Below are 17,663 nucleotides of genomic sequence, written 5' to 3'. Positions count from 1 at the left end.
TCCATCTCGCCACTGACCTCTCGCCCATGTCCTGCCTCTGACCCGAAACACCCTCCCTCTTCGTATCTGACAGACGATTACTCTTCCCCCTTCAAAGCCTTACTGAAGGCACATCCCCTCCAAGAGACCTTCGTGATTAAGCCCTCATTTCCTCTTCTCCCACTCCCTTTGGCGTCACCCTGACTTACTCCCTGTATTCACCCCTCAGCCCCACAGCATTTATGTCCTGCCCGTAATTTATTCATTCATATTGATGTCCGCCTCCCCCTCTAGACTGTAGGCTCAATGTGGGAAGGGAATATTGTTATATTGTATTCTTCCAAGCGTTTAGTACATTGTTTGGCACACAGTAAGCGCTCAGTACAGTTGGTTGATTGAGTAGGATGGACCTTTCTCCTGTGAACCAGTGGAGTCTGAGCAATGCTCACCTGAATTGGAAAGGACCAGGAAGGATCATCTACCATATTTAGAAGCAGCTTGGCTTAGTGGAAAGAGCCCGGGCTTGGGAGTCAGAGGTCGTGGGTTCTGATCCCGACTCCGCCCCTTGTCTGCTGTGTGACCTTGGGCAAGTCACTTAACCTCTCTGGGCCGCAGTTACCTCATCTGTAAAAATGGGGATTAAAAAATGTGAGCCCCACGTGGGACAATCTGATTATCCTGTATCTACCCCAGCGCTTAGAACAATGCTCTGCACATAGTAAGCGCTTAAATACCATAATTAATTAATATTTAATGGACAAAGTGTACAAGAGCTTCTCTCGCAAGGGCACCCTCAGACTTGCAGCTTCCGATTTTAGTGGATTTGTGAATCCGGGACTCGTGCCGTTTCTCCTTCTCCACTTGACCGATCGATCCCCAGTTTGCTGTTTCACCGTTCTAACGGAGAGAGTCAGTGGAATACATTTGGCTCCACTCTCACAGCTCTAGTGAAAGTTTTGGTTTAGAGTTGAGAATGGTAAAGGAGAGGGGACTGGTGGAGGATGCTGAAACAGTTTGCTGCTAACAAGAGTTCGGTGTAGCTGAGCGTTTCCTTTCTCTCTATTACCCCCAGCCCTTGTGACTGTAAAAGATTGGGGGTAGCGAGATAGATTTGGGAATCATCCCTCTAGATGCTAAACTCACTGTAGGCAGGGAACGGGTTTGCCAACTCTGTTTTACCGTACAGTGCTCGCCCGCAGAAAAGCTCAGTAAATACCACTGATCGATTGATCGAGACAGTAGTTGAAGCCATGAGAGTGAACGTCTATTGAGAAGAGAAGGGGGTCCTGAGGGACACCGACAGTGAGAGGTTGGGAAGCGAAGAGAGCCTGAGAAGAATCACCCAGAGAGGTAAGAGTGAGAGAACCAGGGAAGACCTCTGTCAGGAAAACCGGTTAGAGAGTGTTTTCAGGAGTGGGCCACTGGGTCCAAAACAGCCAAGAGGTCAAGGATACTGTGGAACCCATTAGTTAGTTCCGAGCGAGCAACTGTGGATTGTAGTGGGTCATGAAGAGAGTTGCAGGAGGGGATGTGGAAGCCACAGGTGTGTAATACCCATTTGAGGAGCTCGGGCAACAATAATAATGATAATTACGATATTTAAGTACTGTATTTAGCCCAGGCACTGTACTAAGCACAGCACTGCAGCACAAGTAAATTGGTTTGGACACCGTCCCCGCCCCATGTGGGGCTGACAGTGACAATCTCCATTCTAAAGATGCGATCACTGAGGCCCAGAGAAGAGAAGTGACTTGCCCAAGGTCACCCAGCAGACAAGTGGCGGTGCTGGGATTAGAACCCCTGACCTTCTGACTCCCAGGCCCGTGCTCTATCCATTAGCCCGTGGTGGTTCCCATCTTCCCAAGAATAGGAAGGAGGAAAATGAGGAGATAGCCGGAAAGCAAAGTTGGATCCAGAGAAGGTTTTAGTTAGGATAAGAGAGATGCGAGTGTGTCTGTGAGACTGAGTTCCATGGGGGACATGGACTGTGTCCAGGCTGATTAACTTGTATCTGTCCCAGCGCTTAGTACAGTGCCTGGTACTTAGTAAGCACTTTACTAAATACCCAGCGCTTAGTACAGTGCCTGGTATTTGTTAACACTTAACAAATACAGAAAAAAAAAAGGGTAGAGGGGAGGGAGCCATTCGAAAAAGAGTGGTCAAAGATGACTGACACAGAGGGGGAGAGAAGTGGATGTGAGTGATTTTACATGATGAGAAGGAATGGGTTTGGAGGCCCGGATGGGGAGAGTTAAATGGCCGGTATTCGGCTCGATCCAAAAAGTGGAGGAAGTTCATTTCGCATTTCCCGTGGGACTTCCAGTTTGACTGTCACAAACATCTGGATAGATATGGTTCCAGTAATTTAGATTAAGATGGCCCGTGATTTTAATAGAAATTGCAGCCGAAAGAGGGACGCATTACAAAATGTACCAAGTATCAGGCAGATGAATCATTCCTCAGAATCCCAAACCAAAGACTGTTCTATTATTTCATTAACCAGGTGTAATTTATCTCTGAGGCTATCAGTCCCACATTCTCTCCGTATCAACCGCAGATCATAGCGCTCCAAGTCTCCAGCAGCATCTTGAATGAAAAATCTTATCAGCGATTCATTGTTTCAGCATATTTTGAAGGGTAAAAGCACTATTTGGCCAGTAATTCTGAAGCCTTAAAATAGGAGAGAAGTGTTTTGTAGGGAACTGATACCTCAGATGATTCAATTATAGAAGTATTTCAAGATTAGAAAATATTGCTATGGCAACTAAATTGTGTGTTCAAAATACAGAAGGGTTGGTGGAATTCCACTCCGCATTGGAAAAGCAGAAAAGGTTAAGTGCCTGAAAATTTGTGTTTTGTGGATGTGTGATTTACTGCACATCTCATCAATTTATCTCCCTTGAATGATTGGGGAATCTGACGCCCAGTCGTCATAAAATGTAGCAGGAGGCTTTAATGGAAAAATTCTTGTTTGTTTACAGATATTAGCCCAGCCACGTGACCTTTTTGCTTGAGATTCTGGCATCATCTTGTTTGGAAGTTCAACCAGAAAGGGGACTTCTTCCAAAATTATAGTTTTAAACCTCATCTCGGAAACTCACTCTTAGCGAGCAGGCGATGTAAGGCAGCTTGTAGGAGTGACTGAAGATAGAGGGCCAAAGGCTCAGTTTTATCTTTCTCTTTCTTGTTCTGTACTCAGACCGGAAATTGTTCACCCACTGCATCCTCCTCCGCTAGCCCTCTGAAGAAACTTCCAAGTGTTTGGTTTTCTCATAAGGACTAAGGAAGAGTGATCCATTTAATCAGTGGGCTGCCGTTTCTGTCGTTTTAACTGGTAGATTGCCCTCAAGTATTCTCAGTCCAGTAAATGAACAAAGCTATTACAAAGAGCAAAGAAAGAGCAACTGCGACAAAGTCGGCGTGTGGCTGGAACTCAGTGTAGAGGGCGTATCCTTGAGTGCATTTCACAACAGTTTGGGCTCTTTAGTTGTAAATGCTCTAGGTTCCCCCATGGTCCACAAAAGAAGAGTGTGTCTCACAGACAAGTGGTTTCTGTCTAATGTAGCTTTGGGGCTCTATCTAGGCACTGTACACTGACAGTGTATTTGTGTCAGATGCGGAATAAGGAAAATTCATTTAATCTCCGGAAAAGGAGGAAGGTCAACAGGATTGTCCCCATAATAATAATTGGGGTTTCAAGTGCTTCCTTTGTGCCAAGCTCTCTGCTTAACGCTGGGCTAGATCCGGTAATAATAATGATGGTATTTGTTAAGCACTTATTATGTGCCAAGCACTTTTCTAAGCACTGAGGTAGATACAAGGTAATGAGGTTGTCCCACGTGGGGCTCACAGGCTTAATCCCCATTTGACAGATGCGGTAACTGAGGCACAGAGAAGTGTAGTGACTTGCCCAAACTCACACAGCTAAGTGGCAGAGCTTGGATTAGAACTCACGACTTCTGACTCCCAAGCCCGCGCTCTTTCCACTAAGCCACGCTGCTTCTCTGATCCAATGTGATTTGTTTTTGTCCGTCCATCTCCCCCGATTAGACTGTAAGCCCGTCATTGGGCAGGGATTGTCTCTGTCTGTTGCCAAATTGTATATTCCAAGTGCTTAGTACAGTGCTCTGCACATAGTAAGCGCTCAATAAATACTATTGAATGAACTGCCACAGATAGAGGAGTGTGGTCCAGTGGAAAGAGCATGGGCTTGAGAGTCAGATCGACCTGGGTTCTAATCCCAGCTCTGCCACTTGTCTGCTGTGTGTGACCTTGGGCCAGTCACTTCTCAGGGCCTCAGTTGCCTCACCTGTAAAATGGGGATTAAGACTGTGAGCCCCATGCGGGACGTAGACCGTGTCCAGCCTGATTATGTTGTTTCTACCCCAGTGTTTAGTACATTGTCCGGCAAGTAGTAAGCACTTAACAAATACCTCCTCCCTCCCCCCCGCACCCGCCAAAAAAATCCATGGGCAATCCCCTGCACCCTCTGAAATTTAGAAAGTAGGCTTATCCTTCTAGACTGTAAACTCGTTGCGGGCAGGGAACGTGTCTACCCACTCTGTTATATTGCTCTTACTACTCAGTACTGATATTGTACAAGCACTTAGTTCAGTGCTCTGCGCACGGTAAGTGCTCAGTAAATATTATTCATGTGCGCCAGGTGCTCAGAGATAGTTCAGCTTGTTTCTGAGCTTCCTAGATGGTTCTGGGGGCCATGGGGTTTCTCCGGCAGCTGTTAGAATGTCAAATGGGGGGGCCCTGGGATCACTGAAAAAAACTCTGGGGGCTAGCGAGGCAGGCCTGGTTGCTCCACCTCCTCCCAAGAGTCGAAATATCTGGAATGTCACAGTTGTTTCCGCCCACAGCTCCTTATTCCTGGGCCTGAGCCCAGAGATCCATTCAGTCAGTTCAGTAATTGTCAAGATTTATTAAGCAGCGATTGTATGCAGAATAGTATACTAAGCACTTGGGGGAGTACACTAGAAGAAAAGGACATGGCTCTTTCCCTCAGGAAGCTTGAAAGTGAATGATCCAAGTGCATTCCTAGAATTCAGAATTGTAATAACTGTGGTGTTTATTAAGCACTTACCATGTGCCAGAAAGTTAATCAGAGTGGACACAGTCCCTGTCTCCCATGGAGTTGACAGCCTAAGAATGAGCCAGTCAGTCAAATTGTATTTATTGAGCGCTTACTGAGCTTATTGAGCACTATACTAAGCGCTTGGGAGAGTACAGTGTAACAATAAACAGACGCATTCCCTGCCCACAACGAGTTTACAGTCTAGAGTGGGAGACGGACATTACTATTTATAAAAGACAGATAAGTACATAAGTGCTGTAGGGTGGGAGGGGGGTGAACAAGGTGAGAAAGAAAACGGGTATTTAATCCCCATTTTACCAATGGGGAGACTGAGGCACCGGGCAGGCAAGTGGCAGATGACATGACACGACAAGAGTGCAGTTCGCTAATCTACTTACTTGCTCTTTATCCGTAAAATCGGATTAGCTTCGTGGTGCCCTATAGCTCTTGCCAAGGGACGGGGCTTCACTACCTAAACTTCAAGGGGGAGCATTGTAATTATTGATTAGCAGGGATCCATGAAGCCCTTGAAATGTGGCAAGTTCAATCAGTTAATCGAACGTATTCATTTAGCAGTTACTCTGTGCAGAGCACAGTATTAAACACTTGGGAGAGTACAATTTAACAGGGTTGGCAGATACGTTCCCTGTCCGCAACTAGCCTACGGTATCGAGGGGCAGACAGACGTTAATATGAGTAAATTACATTATGGATGTGCACGTAATTACTGTGGGGCTGAAGGAGAGGTGAATAAAGGGAGTAAGGGTGATGCAGAAGGTCATGGGGGGAAGTGAGGGCTTAGGGAAGCCCACTTGGAAATATGCCTTCAGGAAGGCTCCGAAGGTGAAGGGAGTAATTGTCGGATATGAAGAGGGGAGGTGTTTCAGGCCAGCGGCAGTGGATGAGAGGTGAGCGTCGAGGTAGAGGAGATGAGGTACAGTGAGTAGGTAGGCATTAGAGGAGCATGGTGAGGACTGGGTTGTAGTAGGAGAGGAGAGGGCAAGTGGATTGAGGGCTTTAAAGCCCATATAAGGTGCTTCCGTTCGACGCAGAGGTGGACGGGCAACCCCGGGACAGAGGGGGATAAAACGGACTGAATGTTTTTGTAGAAAACTGATCCAGGCGGCAGAGTGAAGTATAGCTTGGAGTGGGAAGAGACGGGAGGCAAGGAGGTCAGGCAGGAGGCTCATCCAGTAATCAAGGCGGGATAGGATAAGGGCTGGGATCGGCGGAGTAGCAGTTGGGCCGGAGAGGAGAGGGTGGATTTTAGCAATGTCGTGAAAGTGGAACCGCCAGGATTTGGTGACAGATGAAATGTGTGGGTTGAATGAGAGAGAGGAGTCGAGGAGAACGCCAAGGTTATACGGGTTTGTGAGCCAGGAAGGAAGGCTACCTAGAACTGTAGGTTATCTAGAACTGTCCCAGCCCGCGTCCGGCTTCCAGCCTACTGGGGTGTGGCGCAGGCGTATGGGAGCCGATGAGATCGGGTTGACCTAGATAACCAAAGTAGCCCCGGACATATCCTCATTCACTAACGATCCAGATTTAGCGACACCTAATTGGGCATTTTAGTCCAATTTAGAAAGCCGGGCCCGAGCAGTGTCTGAGATCTGGGTCCTTGTGCTTTCTTTCATCTCTGCCTTCTGCGCTCAGATAGCCTCCTCCTCACCATACGACATCTAGCTCAGCAAAATCATCTTTCCCCTCCCGGAGTTTACCCTGGTAGCATGCCTGGAATCCACGTGGAAGGGTGAGTGTGCAGGGCATGGAAAGAGGCCCCCATTGCTCAGCGTGCACTAGTAAATATTCATGTAGGTCCCCGGGTTGGCTGGGTCTAAAGAGGCAGGATGAATTCCAAAGAGGGAGTGTTTTTCTCAGGGCTGACAATCCTTCAGCTGAACAAATGGGGAAGGGGGAAGGAAGCTTTTTCGCGTCCTCCGGGAATTTCGATGAGCTGTAACCTCAGTCTTCATTCACGTTTTAGACGGAGGCAAGGCAAGTTGTCCTGACTAAAGGGATCGCTCCCTTTTGGCAGAGTTAATTTAAGGCGGCTCCAGGGCCGGCAAGAACAACAACATCAGGTAGCTCTGGATAAAAGTGACAACTGTCCATTTTGCCGGTAGCCTTGAAACCGGCCCAGTTTTGTTTAATTACTTGTGTTTAGCCGTTGGAAAAGTGAAAGTCTAGTGATGTTCTTCTGGAAATGTTTGAATTAAAATGACAGAGCTGAGCTTTGAAGACCCGAATCAGGGCAGCCTCACTGCCTCCCAGTGATCAAAAGATTTCCATTGAAAATCTACAATTAGCAACTTTTTTCAATCTCTGAAAAAAAAATGTACACAAGCGCTTGCTCCCTTTTTTCCCTCATCTTCAAAAGACTGAACTCACAATTAGATATGTTGATGCACGCTATGTTGTATTAAAGTGCTCATCGTAGCTAGGATTCTCACTTTGTTAGGAATTAGTCTTATCATTATCATTACCATTATTGCTTTGTTCTTTCTCTGAGTAGCAGCAGATAGTCGTACAGAGCATTACAATTTAAGGACAGATAACTCAGACTTACACGTCATCTAAATGTAGTCGGTTAAATCGTAGTTTAAATTCCTTGATGAGAAAGCTTTTGGGGGTTTTTTTGGTTGTTTTCCCTTCCAGCAATAGAGATCTTTAGTGGAAAAAAATATTTTCGGAGGAATTGAAGGGCATAAAATAGTTTAATAGATTGAATGGAGAACATCTTCAAGGGCCTGGGAGTTTCTTGGAATGAATACTAGAGTCAGTAATGCTGGAAAAGGAACAAGTAACTAGGATAAAAGAACAGATGGAGGAGTTAGAGTAAATGAGAGCAGAAGATGAAAAAAGGGTACACTTTTTGAAGTGTGGTTGAAAAGTCTGATTAGGATGGGAAAAAGGATTAGGAATGTCCGAGCAATGCCAAGAACTTTTACAGATGTTGTCTGGAAGCCCAAGGCGTTGCAGATTAGAGCCCGGAACAGTGCAACAAAGGCAGATGATGAACCAGATCTGGGATTGATTAAATGGCAGGTACTGGTACAGTCAATCAGACAGGGGTAGTTATTGAGCACTTTACTATATGCAGAGCACTGTACTGAGCTTTTGGGAGAGTACAATGCAACATAGTCATTTGATGCGCTCCCTGCCTACAATGAACTTGCAGTTTAGATAATAATGATAATGATGATGGCATTTGTTAAGTGCTTACTATGTGCCAAGCACTGGGGTAGATAGAGGGTAATCAGGTTGTCCCATGTGGGGCTCAGTCTCATTTTACAAATGAGGGAACTGAGGCACAGACAAGTGAAGTGACTTGCCCAGAGTACACAGCTAAGTGGCGAAGCTGTTATTAGAACCCACGACCTCTGATTCCCAAGCCCCTGCTCTTTCCACTAAGCCACGTTGCTTCTCTAGATGTTATTCCACCACCTCAGCAGTTAGGCACTTCCCAGCTACCTCTGCGCATTCTCAAGGATTCAGACATTTACGCATATGACCATACTTTTCTTGGGACGATAGCCACAGCAGGAGAGACGTCTGAAGGGAAAATATTCTTCCCCCAACACTGTTGAGCTCCCAGCTCCTTGCTCGGGGTGGAAGGACCGGAGATACTGCTGTTATCCCGATCAGTCAATTAACCAATGCTATTTATTGCGCGCTTACTCTGTGCAGAGCACTGTACTGAGCACTTGGGAGAGTAATAATAATAATAATGTTGGTATTTGTTAAGTGCTTACTTTGTGCAGAGCACTGCTCTAAGCGCTGGGGTAGATACAGGGTAATCAGGTAGTCCAATGTGTAGAACATTGCTTGACACATAGTAAGTGCTTAACAAATATTTGCTAGAGAGAGAGAACATGGTATAATGGAAAGAGCGTGGGCCTGGGAGTTCAAGAGACCTGGGTTCGAGTTTTGGCTCTGTCACGCGGTCTACAGCGGGGCCTTGGACAAATCACTGAAGTTCTCTGGGCCTCAGTTCCCTCCTCTGTAAAATGGGGATTAAGACAGTGAGCCCCACGTGGGACGGGGACTGTACCCAACCTGATTAGCTTGGATCTACCCCAGTGCTTAAAACAGTGCAGGGCAGATAGGAAGTGATTCATAATGGCTATTATTTTTATTATTATTATCATTATTAAGCACCGTTACTTATCGAGCGCTGTTCTGAACCGTGAGGTCAACACTCGTGATAATCAGGTCAGACACGGTCCCTGTCCCACACGAGTCTCTCAGCCTTAGATCTCATTCACGTCCAAGTAGACCCCGTTAACCTCATTTCTTTCATTTGCGAAGCGGAATAATATTTGCCATCTCTCATACACGTGGGAGCAAATTGAGCTAATTGTTTCCAAAGGACGCCGAAATTCTTCAATGGAAACCACTTTGGTGGTGGCGGCTCTCTGAGGGTGGAGTTTTTCCAGTGGTTTGGAGTGAACTGTCGGCAGTCTCGATAGCAGATAAAAGGTTTTTGCCTGGAAATCAACCCAAGCCACCTTCGCCTTAGCTCCCGATCTCCAGCAGAGGTTCGTGACAGAAGCAGAACGAAACGGTTATTCTCCTCTAGACGACAAGGCGCCCGGTTGGTGAATAAGCCGGGGACGCCAGCCGTTTTTGCTTCAAATCTGGCACGGAATTAATCCCTTAATAATGGGAGTCAGGAATTAAAAAAAATTAAAAAAAAAAATTCCCGTTCAGCACAACGTAGTTTGTCATCGCATGCATAATGCAGACTTTCCAATTAGAATGTGACAATTTAGAAACTTTCTTCACAGACTGATGAGAGAGCAATTATTTTAAGGAAGGCAAAATTCAGTCCACTGGGTTTGCTTCCAGCCACTTCTGACTCCAGCAGCCCAAAACAAAAGTTTGGAAAACATATTTGCTATTGAATTTTGTATCAAAAACAACAGCAAGGCGAGCAATTAGTTGCTGAAAACTGAACCCCTGTTAAATCAATGGTATGCAGCCAGCCAGAGCATTTCTGTTAGATGTAAGCAAAATCACATCTGCTAATCAATTTAAAAAACCCCCGACTGTTCCCCGCCGTTCAAGAAAACTCCACAACGAGGAGAGAAATTGGAAGGGAAGCAGCTTTTAGGCGGCCATACTTTGCACGCAGCAATCATTAGGCAGGGTGGGTTGTGGCACCTGCCCGGTGCAAACCTCATCTAGACCTCGGTCTTGACCGGCCAGCTCCTGTGTTCCCCCGTTTGCGGCCGTGTTCGGATTAGCATTCGCGTTGGTGTGGAAGGAATTCCTCTTTGGCATTTATTCTGGAGGCCTGACCTGCCCATTTAAGATCAGGCGAAGTCCTGGAATTACCATCTGACCGAACACCCCTGCCTCAATTAAGACAGAAATACTTGCAAATCATTTCAGGAGTAGTAGATGAGGAAAATGACGATTTAGGCAGGGAAAGGAATGGAGGGAAATGGGCTGGTTTGGGTTTTGGGATGTGGTTTTTTTTTTTTTTTCCAGATACATAGTAATGGAACAGAATACATCTCAGTAGGAAAGGAATGAACTGTTTTTTTCTGTAGGGTTTAAGTTTAAAGTCGAACCAACCAGAGAGATGTTTGTCTTAGCCTGGGTCAACATCGTAGGCGTAAATATGCATTCCGGAATGTAGACCAATCGGCGAACCGAATAGGGCCGGATCTGTGTAAATGATTTTTTAAGAAACCAAACCCATTAAGAACCGCCACTACCCCAGGCCAGATTTGGGTATTTGGACAGTAATTATCGTGAAAGTAATTGCTGCTGTCTGCTAAGCACTGTGGTAGATACAAGCAGCGTGGACTAATGGAAAGAGCCCAGAAAGTCTTGGGCTCTAATGCCGGCTCCACCACTTGTCTGCTGTGTGCCCTTGGGCAAGTCACTTCTCCTCTCTGTGCCTCACTTACCTCATCTGTAAAAATGGGGATTGAGACTATGAGCCCCACATGGGACAGGGACTGTGTCCGACTTGATTTGCTTGTATCCACCCCAACGCTTAGTACAGTGCCTGGCATATAGTAAGTACTTAACAAATACTCTGATTATTACTATGATACAAGATGATCAGGTTGGACACAGTCCCTGTCCCACATGGGACTGTCAGTGTAAGAGGGAGGGAGAACAGTATTTAATCTGATTTTACTCTTGGGGAAAAGTTGAGGAAACTGAAACCCAGAGAAGTCTAGTGACTTACCCAAGATCACACAGCAGACAAGCGGCAGAGCCGGGATTAGAACCCAGTTCCTTCTGACTCCCAGGCCTGTGCTGTATCCACTAGGGCACACGGCTTTTCCGGAGATATTGACACCCACCAGAGAGACAACCAGGTACATCATGAATTACCCGCCTTAATCGTTTTCTCCTTGACCCTGCCTGAACTCAGATGATTTCTGAAGCACTTAATACAGTGCTCTGCACTTAGAAAGTGTCCCCCAAAATGCCCTTGATTGATCGATCGATTCTCCTGCCATCTTATCCGTGCAGGTTACTCCTTTGGGACTGCGATGAGCGGAGCTACAGCTACTATATCGAGGTTTCCACCAATCAGCAGCAGTGGACCATGGTGGCGGACAGAACCAAAGTGGCCTGCAAGTAAGTTTCCTTTCATCCATCGAATCATCCCAGAGGAAAATTTGGGGTGTCTCTTGTGGGAATTCAGAAGCCTTGTCTGTTGTTCTCTCCTCCTTAGTTGAGGGGGGGAGAGAATTGACTTCCACAGGTACATCAGGCTTTAATCAATGGCAGGTGGTTTGAGAGTTTGGATTTGATGCTTTAAAGTAAGTGCTCATCTGCACAGTAAACTCACGGCTAGAGAAAGACTCCATCCTAACTTATTTGTCGTCCTCCGCCTGCCCATTAAGCATGTGTTTCTTGTTCAGGGAGTTACCAAGATGAATCCCTCACCAATTACGTATTTCGCTCTGAACTCTATGTCTAACTCTCACTGAATCTCTGCCTTACCATCTGTACACGTCTCTCTGGTTCTCTGCGTCTTGAAGTCTACGCCCTTTTTGTCATCTCCCACCTTCTGTCTTTCCATCCCTCTCTTTCCTTCCCTCTCTCGCTTAGTTCAGTGTTCCGCACTCCGAATGCGCTGAATAAATAGTAGTGAACCGCACATTTCCTACTCTCTTTTTCTTCTTGGCTCCTCTTCACCCCCACTTAACAGAAGCACCACCCATTAACATCGACTGGGCGGGAAACGAAGGCAAAATAGTTCTAGTCGTCAGTCTAATGTTTTTGCTCTTTTTGGTAATGCCTTAGGTTGCTGATGATTTCCAGATAATTTTAGAATCACTTGCATATTTTTTAAAATGAACTCCATGTATACGTGGAGAAGCGTATCTATCGCCCGGGTGGGGGAACGAGTTCGACACGCTTGTTCGGGGGCAGTCCACTCAGGGCGTGTAACATCAGCACTCGCGTTACGGTGGACCTGGAGGTTTGTAGGAGTGTTCCTGGACGTTGGACCTTATTTCTCTATTGGCTCTTGAGTCTCCCTGAGAAAACTGGATTTTCCTCAGCAAAGGGTCATCCCTGTACGAACTTGGCTTAGTGGATAGAGCTTGGGCCTGGGAGTCAGGAGGACCTGGGTTCTAATCCCAGCTCTGCCACTCGTTTGCTGGGTGACCTGGGGCAAGTCACTTCACTTTTCTACACCTCATCTGTAAAATGGGGGTTAAGATGTAAGCCCCGTGTGGGGCATGGACTCTGTCCAACGGGACTACCTTGCATCTACCCCAGCGCTTAGAACATATAGTAAATGCTTAACAAATACACTCAAAAACAAACAAAAAACTTGTTTGCTTGAAACCCATGATTATCCTTCCCATCAGCCAACACTCCTCCAAACCACTCATCTCAATGAATATCTTTGATCAACAAATGAATAGTAATTATCCCTTATCCCCCTCTAAACCATAAGCTTGTCTCTAGACTGTAAACTTGGGTGGACAGAGAATGTGTCTATTGTTACATTGTACTCTCCCAAGCGCTTAGTACAGTGGTCTGCACCCAGGAAGCTCTCCATACATAAGGTTGAAAGAATGAAGTGAATATTGATCTTGTATTGTGTGCAGAGCACTGTACTAAGCCTTGGGGAGAGTACAATACAGCCGAGTTGGCGGGCACATTCCCTGCCCAGAGTGAGCTTACAGTCTAGAGAGGGATAAGGGAGAGGATAGTTTGGGGAGAGGATAGTTAATGCACTTACCGGTGGCTTGGGCTAACTGCAAAATTGAGACCCAGTCAGAGTGGTTCAGTATGGTTCAGTCTTTGGATAAGTAGTTTGATTTCCTTTCCTTAACTGGGCAACCTGTTCCTTTACGACATTAACTGGCGGAAGCCCAGCTTTCATTGCCATGGTCCTCCTTTCTCCTTCTCTTTTGCCTCTCGCGGTTGTTGGCTTTGAATAATTTATGTGTTTTTTAATTTTTGTACTTCAGCAGTTCGATGCCATCGCAGTAAGTGCCTTACAAATTAATAAATAAATAATGTATTAGAAGAACAAAAGAAGTAGCATAGAGGCAATGGGGTTTTAACCCCCTAAGAGTCGCTGGGATGTAGCGGTTGTGGATATTGCGATTATAGCCATATCCCGACTTCCTCAAGCCTCTTGTTTCCCTCGTTAGTGAGAAATCATAGACGATAAATAATTGATAATCGTGGCATTTGTTAAGCACTTACTGTGTGACTAGTACTAAGTGCTGGGTTCGATCAGTGGTGTTTATTGAGCATTTACTGCGGGCAGAACACTGCACTAAGCACTTGGGAGAGTGCAGCACAGTAGTGTTGGTAGATATGTTCCTTGCCCACCAGGAGCATACAGTCTCTAGGGGGAGGCATTAAAATAAGTTATAGATATGGATATAAGTGCTCTGGGGTAAGTGTCAAGTGCTTAAGGGATACAGATCCAAGCGCAAGGATGATGCAGAAGGAAGAGGGAGTTGGGGAAGGCTTCTGGGAGGAGGTGTGGTTTTATTAAGGCTTTGAAGGTGGGGAGAGTGAACGTCTGGATACGAAGCAGATGGAAGTTCCAGGCTAGAGGGAGGATGCGTACAAGGAGTCAGCGGAGAGATAGACAACACTGAGGGCCAGCGAGTAGGTTGGCATTGGAGGAGCAAAGCATCCAGGTTGAGTGGTATTAGGAAATTGAGGTGAGGTAGGAGGGGGCGAGCTGATTGAGTGCTTTAAACCCAATGCTGAAGAGTTCATTTGATGCAGAGGTGGATGGCAGCTATTGGAGGTTTTCGAGGTGGGGAGATGTGAACTGAATTTTATTTTTATTTTGAAAAATGATCCGTGCAGCAGAGTGAAGCATGGACTGGAGTGGGGAAAAACAAGACACGGAGAGGTCAGCGGACGGGCTGATTCAGTAGTTGAAGCGGGTTACGATAAGTCCTTAAGTAATAGCAGTCTGGTTGGCAAGGAAAGGGCAGATTTTATTGATGTTGCAAAGATAGAACTAGGTCACACACGGTCCCCGTTCCCCATGGGGCTCCCATTCTATGGAGGAGGGAGAGACCTACAACTGCTCAGATGATCCAGAGCAGGCCTGGAGAGGTCGAATTACATTGTATTGAGTCAAGGAGAAGCTCCTCACCATCGCCTTCAAGGCAGTCCGTCAATTCCTCCATCTTTTCTATGTTTTTAAGGTATTTGTTAAGCACTTACTAGATGCCAGGAACTATACTAAGCACTGGGTTAGATCCAAGATTATCAGGTTGGAATAGTCCCTGTCCTAAATAGGGCTCACAGTCTGCATGGACCTGGGAGTCAAGAGGTCATGGCTTCTAATCCCGGTTCCAACACTTGTCTGTTGTTTGACCTTGGGCAAGTCACTTTCTTTCTCTATGCCTCAGTCACCTCATTTGTTAATGAATTGTACATCGCCTTGATTCTATTTAGTTGCCATTGTTTTTACGAGATGTTCTTCCCCTTGACGCTGTTTAGTGCCATTGTTCTTGTCTGTCCGTCTCCCCCGATTAGACTGTAAGCCCGTCAAACGGCAGGGACTGTCTCTATCTGTTGCCGACCTGTTCATCCCAAGTGCTTAGTACAGTGCTGTGCACATAGTAAGCGCTCAATAAATACTATTGAATGAATGAAAATGGGGATTGAGACTGTGAGCCCCACGTGGGACAGAGACTCTGGCCAACCCTATTTGCTTGCATCCACCCCAGTGCTTAGTACAGTGCCTGGCACATAGTAAGCGCTTAACACATGCCATATTTATTATTATTGGTAGTAGGCGCTCAATAAATATGATTGAATGAAAGAATGAATGAATGAACTGAACACAAAGAGGCAGGGGCAAAGTCTCAGCGTTACGAGTGGATGCTAAACCGTACGTGTCTCGGACATTCCTTGCCCTGCTTCTTTTTAGCTTTAGATCCTTAGGGAATCGAGTGATTTTCCTATTTCCCAGTTCCTTTGTCATCTTTGGCCACACCTGAAATCCCAGTCAGTCGGTGGCATTTATTGAGCGCTTACTCTGTGCAGAGCACTGTACTAAGCTCTTGGAAGAGTTCAGTACAAGTGCGATGTACAGTAGAAGAAATAGCATTGTTTGAAGCGTGCTGCGTAGAGAATCCCTGATCTAAAAGGGATCTCAAGATGCTATCTAATCTTCCCCGCACCCTTCGGTAGTTCCGCACCAAAACCGTCCAGGGTAGCTGGGTGTCTAGTCCATTCTCCAAGGCCCGTAGGGACAGAGGTTCAATAACTTCTATAATAATCTTTTCTACCTCACAGGCAAAAGGTTCTTTATATCCAACTTAAATCCTATGTGCTGTAGAGTTTAAGCCAATTTCCTCTTATTCTGTCCTCAGGAGAATGGTCCCCATTCTCTGTCCAGTAACCCTTCCCACACTAGAAAACCGTTATTAAATGAAATCTCCTCTCAGCCTTCCCTTCTTCAAGTGAAATAATCCCATTTCCTTTAAACTCCTCTGATTGTACTGTTTTCCAACCCCAAGACCATTTCACTGCTCTCTGGATTCCCGCGAAGCTCAAACTAATCATATCACGCGCAGTTCTCTTCTACTCTTTAAGGGGAGGTCATCGTAGTAAGCATGCCTTAGTGGGTGTTCTGGCCGGAGAAGCAGCGTGGCTCAGTGGAAAGAGCACGGGCTTTGGAGTCAGAGGTCATGGGTTCGAATCCCAGCTCTGCCACTTGTCAGCTGTGTGACCGTGGGCAAGTCACTTAACTTCTCTGTGCCTCAGTCACCTCATCTGTAAAATGGGGATTAAGACTGTGAGCCCCACGTGGGACAGCCTGATTCCCCTGTGTCTACCCCAGCGCTTAGATCAGTGCTCTGCACATAGTAAGCGCTTAACGAATACCAACATTAATTAATTAAGCTGTGTTGGAAGCATGTTGTCCAATTCCCTAAGAGGAAATGCTAATTAACAGTGTCCAGTTCAAAGTGCATAGTTAAAACCCGCAGGGTGGAATGACTGAGTTTACTCAAAGATATATTAATATAATAATATTATGGTATTTGTTAAGCACATACTAAGGGCTGGATCTTGATTAGATCTCTGTTCTAATCAAAACTAAGGCAGTGGAATCAATCAATCCTTGGTATTTAATAAACACTATGTATCAAGCACTGCTCTAAGTGCTGGGGTAGATACAGTCTACTCAGGTTGGACACAGGCGAACACTTTTAATCCCCATTTTCCAGACGAGCTAACTGAGGTCCAGAGAAGTGAAGTGACTTGCCCAAGGTCACACAGCAGACAAGCGGCGTAGCCTGGTTTTCGACCCAGGTTCTTCTGACTCCCAGGCCCGGGCTCTATCCACTAAGCCGTGCTTATTGAGAGCCTCCTGGGTGCAGAGCACTGAACTGAGCGCTTGGGAGAAGACGGCAGATGTAGGAGAGCCAGTTCCTGCCCCAAAGGAGCTTAAAATCTAATTAGGAACACTAAAAGTACTGGTCAAGGAAGCAGCAGAGTTTAAAGATTACGTAAGTTTGTATTTTTGTGCTGAGGGGCGAAGCCTGGGGGAAGAACCTGATCAATCGAGTCGATCAGTGGTATTCATTGAGTGTTTACTGTGTGCAGAGCACTATACTAAGTGTTCGGGAGAGTACAGTGCGACATAGTTGGGCGACCCATTCTCTGCCCACAAGGATCTTTCGGTCTGGACGGGGAGACAGATATCCAGATGAATTATGGATGTGTACATAAATGCTGCACTGAAGTGGGATGAATACCAGGTGCTTAAAGGGTACAGCTCCAAGTGCATAGGTGATGGAGAAGGAAGAAAGGGAAATGATGGGTTAATCGGAGAAGGCCTCTCGAAGGAGTTGTGCTTTTAATAGGGCTCTGAAGGCGGGAAGAGTGACGGCCTGCCGGATAGGAAGAGGGGGGGGCGTTCCAGGCCAGAGGCAGGATGTGAAGTCAGTGACGAGATAGATGAGATGGAGGTCCAGTGAGTAGATTGGCGGCAGAGGAGTGAAGCGGGCTGGGTTGGAGTAGAAAATCAGTGAGGAGGGCGCAAGCCCATTGAGGGCTTCAAAGCCGATGGTTCGACGGAGGTTCTTGAGGAGAAGGGGGATGTGGACTGAACATTTTTTTTTTTACA

At 46.2% G+C, this 17,663-nt stretch overlaps 1 protein-coding gene across 3 annotated transcripts in view; it reads left to right on the top strand.

The window, feature by feature from the left end:
• The window catches only part of BTBD9 (BTB domain containing 9), a 260,533-nt gene that overhangs the window by 181,961 nt on the left and 60,909 nt on the right, over positions 1-17,663 (top strand). For all 3 annotated transcript variants that reach the window (XM_029047292.2, XM_029047291.2, XM_029047293.2), the window contains exon 9: positions 11,558-11,665. In XM_029047292.2, the coding sequence (XP_028903125.1) occupies positions 11,558-11,665 (108 nt within the window). The remainder of the gene's footprint in view (positions 1-11,557; positions 11,666-17,663) is intronic.

This window comes from Ornithorhynchus anatinus, chromosome 19 (genome assembly GCF_004115215.2).
Source record: "Ornithorhynchus anatinus isolate Pmale09 chromosome 19, mOrnAna1.pri.v4, whole genome shotgun sequence".
NCBI lineage: Eukaryota > Metazoa > Chordata > Mammalia > Monotremata > Ornithorhynchidae > Ornithorhynchus > Ornithorhynchus anatinus.
Note: the sequence above shows the minus strand (reverse complement) of the source record. Positions and strands in the feature narration are given on the sequence as shown.